Below are 11,159 nucleotides of genomic sequence, written 5' to 3'. Positions count from 1 at the left end.
TGTCACAGACAAACACCTTATTGAGCACAGTGGGTTACTTGACAAGCTCTTGCCAGGGGACTTGATACTGGCTGACCGGGGTTTCACCATAGAGGACAGTGTTGGCTTGTTTTGTGCAGAATTGGTAACACCACCATTTACACGAGGGAAGAAACAGCTTCAACAGCTCCAAGAAAGGGTGATTGGAATGTTGAGACAGAAATACACAATTCTAGGCTCAACTCTGCCTGTAAGCCTAATTAGAGTTGAACAAAATGGCAGAGTGGAGGACAGCCTTATAGATAAGATTGTGTTAACATGTTGTGCTCTATGTAATCTTTGTGAAACCATAGTGCCCTCAGATTGATGAAGTGAGTGTTAGTTCATGTAAAGTGTTATTCAAACCACCCGTCATAACATGACTGTGATACTAAAAAACATGATAGGTCTTAAAAGTTTCTTCTTGATTGTCATTAATAATAGACAATAGAATAAACTATATTTAGTAAATATTTATTTTGTAATGATATGATTATAAATATAATATTTCACAGTAATATATAGTATTTTCACAGTAATATATTTACAATTTTGTCTGACAAGTATTTATAAACAAAAATTAAAAGTGACAAACATCCCTGTAGTACTCGGATGAAAATTGTGAGTGACATTTGTAAAGTTCACTTGACAAATAAAAGTGATGCTCTATGAGATAAGGTCTGCTAACTGTTTTTTCGAACAGTTTGGACTATTTTTAGTTTTTAAACAGTGGCGAAATCAGCATACAGTGGGGACTGAAAGTTTGGGAATCCCTTTCAGAATCTGTGAAAATGTGAAAATTTTTAACAAAACAAGAGAGATCATACAAAATGCATGTTATTTTTTGTTTAGTACTGTCCTGAGTAAGATATTTTACATAAAAGATGTTTACATATAGTCCACAAGAAAAAAAAAAGCTGAATTTATTAAAATAACCAAGATGAGTCCAGTCGGGGTTACATGAAAATTGCAGTGTTTTGATGACATGGCCTTGATGTATGCCTCCTTTGCTTTGTTCTCCTGGTGAATGCCTCATCTGGAAATATTAAAACACTGAGTTAGATTTGTTGTATAAATACATAATATACTTTATCGATAATACTGTAACTGATAATAACTGAATAATTGAATAAATACCTTGTTGCTCCAGTTGTAAACTTTGCCAACTCGGGGTAACATATGGTTTTCACAAGTGATTTGGGGGGGTTCTTGCTCATCACTCTTTATAACGGCACCAAACTTTGAAGCAGTTATTCTGCCACATTTATAGGGGAACCACATCTTTGATGACACTTGTCCCTTTGTCTCCTGTTCAACTAGCTTACACTTACATCTGTGATTGACATATCCCTAAACACTTTGTCAGATTTGACAAGAAGCTCACTGTAGGTCAAAGACATATTTTCAGCATCATAAAGATTTCCTAAGGGGGTAGGATAGCCGTCTTTAAGAGCTGTAGGGATAAAGTCTTCTGAGTGTCTTGGAGAAACAGATAGCACAGCAGCTCTTGGGTTCACTTCTTTGAGTTTATCCAGGAAGTCTGATATTTCTTTTCCAGTGGGTTTAGGTGTATCTGGAGCATTAGAGTGCCCTGACATAGTTTTGCTGTCTATATTCACGTCCACTGGACTCAATACCTTCCTTCTCTGCGTTATGGGGCTGGACAAATCAATAGAAGATAGTTCAGAGCAGCAGATTTTTTTGGTTTGCGCTGGCTGAAGCCACTGACATTGCAGTGAGGTGCACGACATTTCATCACACATCCTCACTCCTGACATTACAGCAAACATCAGTGCTGCTACATGGGAACAAGTTTCCCCAAGCCCTGCCATACAGTTACAATGGCCTGTCAACACTGTCTCTGTCTTCTCTGCAGCTATCCACGGATTTATCGGTGGCTCATGCATTCGCTGACTGTTTTACCTTCAAATATATAACATTTGTAAGTTGAAGCAGTGTTTGCTATAAACAAACTAGTACTAGCTAGCTTACGGTTTATTTTACTAAATGAAAATTATTTGTACATACCTGTCCATTTACAACCAGAATATTTCTTTGTGTTCGTGTCACTTTAATCTCTCCTACAAATCCCGCCTTGAAGTACGACCAGGCGTCGAGACTTTTGTAGGCTTTTAAGCTTTCCTTAGTGTACTTCACCGTCGTCGAGCTAAGGTACGTATAAATGTCGGGAAAAGCTATGTCTGGCCACATGCCAACGTCCACTGACCACAGGTGGTTTGACAAGTTGCTAGGGTCACTATCAAGTCCAACTAAATTTAATTTTAGCTGATAATTGTCAGTTATACTGACATTTTCGCAGTCGCCGCTAGAACAACCAGCCATTTTGCTAAATGTTTTGCCACTCAAGAGGGCGGGCTCCGGCGTGGTCACTTGGAAAAATGATGTCGATGCATACCCTCTATACTAAACAGAGCAGAGAAACAGGAACTAAGGGAAACAAAACAGAATATAAAAGTCCTTAACTGTGACACAAACGTATATTTAAATATGTTTTAAATCATATTTAATGCTTTAGATGCTCCATACAAAAGCTAATATGTTTTATAAAGAGTCACAGTATAAGTGAAATCATTCATTCAAAGTGAACGTGGAATGTTCATTTTTAATTTATTAAAAAAAAAAATCAAACTGATTATATAGCCTATGGAAGATACAATTATTAAAACAGAATCCCAAATCATGTTTCAGTCATAAGACTTTTTTTTCTGCTTATCTACCATTTATATGATGATCATCCAAGTATCATGTAAAAGATGCCATATGGCTTTTCTTGAGGATGACATTTAGGCTGTGATTGATAAACCTAGGCTGTACAATGGCACAAACTATATAAAGGTCCCATGAGCCCAAGCTCACTCACATGTAATTTTCAAAACTCAGAACTTTCAAAGTTTTATTCAGTTTGTTTGTTTGTTTTTTGAAAGGGGTTTTATCAGTAATAATTGGTATTTTTAAAACAACAGTACAATACATTAAACACAATGTACTTCTATCCCTCACAGCTGTCACACCCCCACACTACATGAACTTTCAGTTTGTTTGTTTTCATCTGTCACATGTGCTCCTTTGTTCTAGTTTCTCACCACAATTTGTCACCATGGACACTAATCTCATTCATCACAGCTGTTAGTCATTTTAGTTAATCTGTGTATATAAGTTCAGTTCTGTTGGTGTGTCTTTGTCGGATCTCGTATCTACTTGTGTTGTGTTCCTGCCTGGATTCTGTATTCTCCTGTTGGATTATTGAGTAAAGACTTAATTGTGTATTATCTTCTTCGTTGTGTGTTATATATGCAACCAGCACGTTACAGAAGACATGACCTAGAAAAGATAAGCGGCGTGTTTTGTTTTTAGTGTTTTTGTTTTATTTTTGTGACTACATGTTTTGGGGGGTTTTCTGCGCATCGATCACTTCACAGCAGATGAATTGCTATGCCTTGAGCAGAGGGAGCTTCACCGAATACATAGAGTGGGTGCTGGTGTCCTGTGCTTCACCGCTCACAGTGGACATAGTTGACAAAGACGACACCAGCCCCACTAGCTACCCAGTGCCCAGCCATCAACACCCTGACTGCGAGGATTGGCAGCATGAGCCCACTGCAGACCATGAGAGGGACTTCGCTGCGATGTTCGAGCAAACGCCAACGGGAGAGACCGAGCAGAACATCACCACAGAGCCTGAGCAATTTTGATTTAGGAGGGGTTAATCTTCTGCCTGTTCTACAACCATCTGAATCTGTCACAGATTCATATCTAATTCTCTGGCCCCACACAACCTCCCTCTCCCACAACCTCTCAAATTGTTTTGAGACTTTTTTTATTTTTTGTGGGATTTTGTAGCGCTCTCCAAGCCCCTCTCCAGTCCCCAGCCCTGCCTGTCTCCCAGCCATCGCTGTCTCCCTTCAGCACTTCTGTTTCTCATCTGCCTCCCCTCAGTGGCGTGGATCCACCTCAGGACTGCTGGGAGCCACCTCCTCTTGGGCGTGAGGAGCCCGTGGCCAGTTTGTTTGTTTTCATCTGTCACATGTGCTCCTTTGTTCTAGTTTCCTGCCACAATCTGTCACCATGGACACTAATCTCATTCATCACAGCTGTTTGTCATTTTAGTTAATCGTCTGTGTATATAAGTTCAGTTCTGTTGGTGTGTCTTTGTCTGATCTCATATCTACTTGTGTTGTGTTCCTGTCTGGGGCCCCTTCTTTGTACATCGCTAACTTTGTTAGCTGGATTTGATTGATGACGATTTGGCATGATCTTGCATTGTTTGGTTTTTTTCAACGCTCATCCTGGACTTGCTGCAATAGCAACAGGCCTGTAAGCTTAAACCTGCTCATGAGAAGGCATATTTCATGTAGACAGGATTAGATTGCATCTTTTTAAGTGGAATTGATACTTAAAATCTGTCTCAGCCACTGCTAATTTATTTCAAGAGTATACTGTACTCTGCTTATCCAGGGACAATAATTTAAATGGATAATAATTTACTAATTAATTTGAAAATAATATTATAATGTTGTGTAGTCTCTAATATAGACACAGCCAATTTTACTCATTGAAAGATTTATTTGTGATGGAATAATTACTTTACAATTGTATTGGAGTCTCGCACACATGCTTGCAGTTATTCTGAGCCGTGCATTAATTTGAATGGTGAAGCTGTTATGGGAGTGGCTTGATGCAGTGCAGGATATGCAGATAACTTGATCTTAACTTAATATATTTTTTTTTAATTAAAACTTTAATTAATTGTCACATAACAAATCTGCTTCAAAGATATTTTTAAAAAAGCAGTGCACATTTCATTTAACATTTATGTCGTAATGTTTGCTTGGCTGTTTCATTATAAAGGTCCAGAAAATCATCAAGTTTTTCATCAGGTGTCTTTTCTAATTATATGATGTCATTACGTCGCTGTCTTGCCACCAGCCAATCGCTGCATTGCCGATCGTGGTTTCGAGTCTCGATACATCTGCCCTTTTCAAAGAACACGAGAACGCACAGTAATCTCAGACAACTTAATCCTTATATTTTAATCCATTCCACAAATTCGTTTGAAGATCCAAATTAGCCAGACATCAGTTATCACGATTAGAATAGATTAGATCTGTCAAATCATCTCAGGTGTATTTAGCGAGGTATGAAGAACGGACCCCTGGATTCTGTATCTCCCGTTGGATTATCAAGTAAAGATGTATTTGTGTAGGCCTATTATCTTCTTCGTCATGTGTTATATACAACCAGCATGTTACAACAGCCTCGTTTTCAAACTTAATATGGTTCTAAAGTCTATAAACACACGAACAATAAAAAACATTGATCATTGAATTTAATCCATACCAGGTCCCAGAATTAAAATCCTTTTTTTTTTTTTTTTTTTTTCTTTTTTTTTTTTTTTTTACAGATCTCAGGTTAGCATAGACTAACATATATACACATGTATATTCACATTTCTATTTATTTACTCAACAATTAATTTCTGTATATGGGTGGACAGACTGCATATACTGTATATTCAGGTATAAACAGATGGATTGTGGATTAAATATAAATAAAATTCAAGAATGTTAGATTTGGTTTTACCTATGCAAGTGCATGGGTGAGCATATGTTTCTTTTTGGAACTTTACTGATTTATCAAGTAAGTAAAACTATTATCCCTATTACGATGTACATTGACTTGATTTTATCCATTGGGAATTTACTGGATCATTGGATCATTCTGGTTTGCTTTTGCTGTGAGTGGCAGGTTGTCCCGTCCTCATGCTGAAAAACACTGCATTGGGAGAAGTTATGTTGATTAAAGATTGAATAAATTTGAATAATAAAAAAATAACAATAATGGTAACACTTTATTTTAGGGTCTTTTAACTACAGTAGTTTCTTATTAGCATGCATATTATTAGAATACTGGCTGTTTATTAGTACTTATTTAGCACATATTAATGCCTTATTCTGCATGACCTTATTCTACATTCTTAATCGTACCCAATACCTAAACTTAACTAAATTACTAACTATTAATAAACAGTAAATTAGGAGTTTATTAAGGGAAAAGTTTTAGTTAATAGTGAATACATGTTTCCTATACTAAAGTGTTGCAATCTACTGCAATCTTTAAAAAAATAAAAAATAAATAAAAAAACTTGTCAATTTTGATTTTTATGGTGACTATAATGTGTTTGAGACAATAGTCTGTAATTTGTATTTATAACCTCTAGGTGACAGTAGTATGACCCCAACAGTAAATATCACAATAATTAAAAACAGAAGGGGTGTGATCTTGGGTACCTGAAATATTAACAACCACAAGATGACAGTCCATAGAGTCAAAGACCAGTCACATGATTAGCTTAGATCATTACAAACCAATCACCAGAACAAATCACAGTGATGAAGACATTGATTTTTACTCAACTGTAAGACTTAAATGTGCATGTATCTTTCTATTCATTGAGACTCACTCTGTTGTTGTGACAAGTGATCTCCCGGCCGTAAATAAAACTTAATTTCTACAAAGAGCAACTTGGAAGTCATGTCAGGTATATGCTGCGCAGCTGAGGAATAGAAGTACTAAAGATTCTACGCTCAAAAGACCACAGCAGAGACAGTGATAGTGTTGGAAGACTATAGAGTCGCCCTCGGGGTGAGGCTGTAATACTCTGAGTTAGTATTAATGATCCTGTGTCGGACTAGCGTACACCTGAGAATGACGGTGAGAGTGTATAGATGCAAAAGACCTGTGTGCTCATGTGTGATTGAGGTAGTGATAGTAGCTTCTTGACGGGACGCCGTCACCTTATTTCGGGAAGGGAATTACCTCGAAATATTGGAAATGTATTAGAAGTATTCGAGAAGGGAATTACCTCGAGATACTGTAGTATTATACTGTATTATATTCGGGACGGGAATTACCCCGAAGGTACTGTAGTATTGTATTGTATTATATTCGGGATGGGAATTACCTCGAAGGTACTGTAGTACTGTATTGGTACTGAGTATTATATATTATATTGACAACTGGAGGTTGTTTGAATTGTCAGTGGCGAAGTCGGATTAGTATTGAGAATTTCCACGACAAAGTCATTCTGTTTTTATAGCTAAATAGTATTGGAATTTGCTATGTAAAAGATTTAAAGATTTACATTATGTAACACTGTGGAATCTCAGACGTCCTGTTTTATGGCACAATTGCCCATAAAAACAGTGAAATTATTGTTGTGATTACAGTATTATTAATCTATAGGGATTTATTTATTTATTTTTCAGATTGGCAAAACATCATTGTGTTGTTGATGCTTCAGCATTCCTGCAAAAGACCCTGTTTCAGTATTTTACCAGTACAATCATGTTAAAGGATTAGTCCACTTTTAAATAAAAATTTCATGATTGTTATGTTATAAATGCCATGGGACAAAGACTTCCTGTGATTTCTGAATATTTATTAAGTGTGCAGACACATAGCATTTATCTCACTGGCACGGTGCACTCTCTAGAACTGCCCGGTTCTGGATTCTGTGTTTTCCTTTGAAAACTTTTCCCGCAATTTGCACTTGTACCAAAAATAACATTTTCATAACATCACAACAAATGCACCACAGAATTTTCACAATGAACTTTTTTTTTTTTCAAACCCCATTCAACAAATTTCAATTAACCTTTTAGGAGGTCTAACAGTGCGTTTTGGTCTGCAATGCTTCCTAGCTGAAGCAGTAATGTCCTTCTCAGATCAGAGTCAGTGTGATCCACAGAACTGTTGTCAGCTTGTTCAATTGTGGAAATGTCAGACACATCTATGTCATTTGACTGCGACTCGGCTTCTTGAACAGTCACTTGTGGTCTTAAGTCCCCTCTGTTCCTTCTTAGAATTGCACCACGCTCATTCTGAATCTTGTATGACCGTGGTACTAATTATCTTTTAACACATCCTTGTTGCGTCCATGTTCCTGTTGTATGATTCAGGATATGAATTCTCCAGGCTTGAGTTTCTGCAGGGTTTTTGCTTTCTTATCATACTTCTCTTTTTGTTTGTTTTTATGTTGTTGTTTAGCTTCTTTGATTTTGTTTGCCCCTGCAGGTGTCAATAGATCCTGGTGAATGGGCAAGTTAGTGCGTATCCGTCGACCCATCAACATTTGGACTGGGGACAACCCATTTTGAAGCGGTGCACTTCTGTAAATAATTAGACTCCTATGGAAGTCTGTCTTTCCATTGTGACTCTTCTTCATGAGAGCCTTCACAATCTTTACAGAACTCTCCGCCAGCCCGTTGGACCTAGGGTAGTTTGGGCTTTATGTGGTTTGTTGAAATCCTCACTCTTTAGCGAAAGCATCAAACTCCCTACTGCAAAATTGTGGGCCATTATCAGAAAACACCCCACAGGAAACTCCATGTCTTGCAAAGACTGTCTTCAGAAAAGCAATGACAGCTTGACTAGATGTCACCTGTAGTGTTGCAACTTCTGGATAGTTGGAGAAATAATCGGTAACTACAATGTGGCTCTTACCATTGCATTCAAATAGGTCTACTCCAACCTTTTGATATGGATGATCGGGCACTGGATGAGGCATGAGTGGCTCTGCTTGTTGCTTAGACCTGTATGTGAGACATATTTCACTTGAGGCTGTAGTCTAACTGATGTCATGGTTTATCCTTGGACAGTACATTACCTTCTCCTAGATGTCCTTTGTGAACTTTCTGCAGCAATTCTTTGCGCATCAATGCAGGGATGACAAACTTGTTTCCCTTGAATATGATGTCATTCACTACTGAAAGCTCTGCTCTACACGAACAGAAATCTTGGATTTGCTTTGGACAGTCACTTTTCTTTTCTGACCAACCTTTCAGGATGATCTCTTTGAGTTGTGTCATTGTTCCATCCATATCGGTTGCTTTTCTTATTTGTTCAGTTTTCTCTGGGAACACAGGAAGAGAGGTTACAATCATGTCAACATATGTGACCCGTCACGGAAACCAGGGACACAAGTCGGCAGCACTACTATTGAGCAAACTGAGAAAGAAGCGTTTTTTTCAAAATTGGTGATTTTCGTTTTTTTGCAGAATCTGTTAGTTGAGATCACAAAGAAGCATCTCCGTGTTTTTATAGCAGTATTGGTATATTTTAAAGTGTACATTTTGAGGTTGAAATCGGCTTGTTTTTCTGGGATTCTATCTCGCAGTAGGGGCGTGTTATTGTCTGTTTGTACTTCAATACTGGAATCGGATAGGCCGGTTTTCCCTAGTGAAAAAAAAGTATACTAAGTATACTTGATGCAAGACTAATTATTAGTATATTTCAAGTGTGTTAATGATTAGTTCATTTAAAGTGTGCTATTTTGAAACAACTAATTTTGTACTAAGTATATTTAAGTTGAAATTAAGTAGTATTAAAATACAACTTTAAGTATATTTAGTATACTTATGTGTGCTAAATTGGAACAACTTCAAGTATACTTAGTACACTTTAAGTATATGTCTGTGTAGGGACTAATTACATGCTTGATTAGTGATATTAAAGTGTACTTAATTTGTGTTAAAAGTATATTTTTTGTTATAATATACATTGTATTATAAGTATACTTTATTTCTGTTATAAGTATACTTTTATTTGTGTTGTAAGTATACTTTATTTCTGTTATGAGTACACTTTGTGTTATAAGTACACTTTATTTGTGATTTAAGTAGGCTACATTACAAAATAATTACGAGTGTCTTCAGAAAACACAAGCAATATACACTGAATATATTATTTTACAGGTAATAGTATATACTGTATGCTCAGTACCTTTGGCTTATTCCAAATAATAAACATTACACACTTTGCAGTCAATAACAATACACTTTACTTTGTATAATATAATCAACATTTGAAGCGGATCAAAACCTTTAATCAAAGTTGTTCTAACTTTTTTGATCCACTTCAAATGTTGACTACTGTACTTTGAATTACATAATCTCACACAATACAGTTGTGCTACTATTTAAATACAGTTTAACACATTTTCCCAAAGTTTAATGCATTTGTTTTCAAGGCCATTAAAATAAATAAAATGTAACAACATCACTAATGAAGAGACATATTTCATTGACAAATCCAATAGTTTTTATTTAAACTTAGATTCAGCAAAACTTACCATGTTTTTCATGAAAGAAAAAAAAATATTGGACCATGGTGACCCTCTATACACAAATACAAATTACACATTATATTCCATTTTCTGATGAGCTTCTCATTGTGTCTGATGGCACAATGATGATCGCAGAGACTCGTGAAGAACAGCATCTGTTGACAGAATATACCAAAGATATAAGACAGCATGTTCAACTCTTTATTCACGTTTACAATAGTCTGTCTAAATCCTACATTGAACCAATACTATTTTTGAACAGTAAATGAGGATTAGTAGCAGGGAACTGTATCAGAATGGCATGTCGATATTGTTTTCGGTACATAGTCAAGCATAAAACACTTTATGAATTGATATCGTACAGAATACGGGCCGATTTGACCAATCATATGAATGTTTTGGTGCTGCATACAAACATGCGCCATAAACCACCACACAAAAACTCAAAAAGGAGATATCAAGCCGAAATATCGCTCTCCGTTTGTTAAAGAAAATAAAATAAAGTTTGCTAACTGGTAGACTACAACCCAGCAAACACAGTACGTTGTGACGACGTCGTCAGTTAGTCGTCATTTGGTCAGCGTGACATTACTTTATGACAACGTTGTGAGGACGTCGTGGTAATGTTCCATTTTTTAGAATCTTGGCTAACGTTCCAGAAACGTCGCGGGCACGTCCTCAAAAGACGTCGCTGGTTAATACCACGGAGAACGTTGTAGCGACGTGGTCCACAGGTCTCCTGATAACTTTCCAGATATTGCATTAAGCCAACATTATGTTTGTTAATATGGCATTTGGATAGTATGAGTAAATTTAATTGATTCAAGCTTTTTAAACGAATCGACATAGTTTTATTTATATTTGAGATATACCTAATAGCCTACTAAACATATTCATAAAATATTTGCCAGCAAAACTACCTAACATTTACTTAATAAATTGTGATTATTCATATGTTTGTGAACAAGAGGTTTACTGAATGATAACGTTGTGAGGA

The 11,159-nt window shown here is 36.5% G+C and overlaps 1 protein-coding gene across 1 annotated transcript in view; it reads left to right on the top strand.

Annotated features, from left to right (window-relative positions):
* Window positions 1–3,461: 3,461 nt before the first annotated feature.
* Window positions 3,462–11,159, top strand: part of LOC125280118 (DNA-(apurinic or apyrimidinic site) endonuclease 2-like) — a 35,328-nt gene continuing 27,630 nt past the window's right edge. Inside the window, exons 1-2 of the mRNA XM_048210439.1 lie at window positions 3,462–3,721; window positions 3,880–4,040. Coding sequence (XP_048066396.1) covers window positions 3,462–3,721; window positions 3,880–4,040 — 421 coding nt within the window. The remainder of the gene's footprint in view (window positions 3,722–3,879; window positions 4,041–11,159) is intronic.

The sequence above is a fragment of the Megalobrama amblycephala genome, linkage group LG12 (genome assembly GCF_018812025.1).
Source record: "Megalobrama amblycephala isolate DHTTF-2021 linkage group LG12, ASM1881202v1, whole genome shotgun sequence".
NCBI lineage: Eukaryota > Metazoa > Chordata > Actinopteri > Cypriniformes > Xenocyprididae > Megalobrama > Megalobrama amblycephala.
Note: the sequence above shows the minus strand (reverse complement) of the source record. Positions and strands in the feature narration are given on the sequence as shown.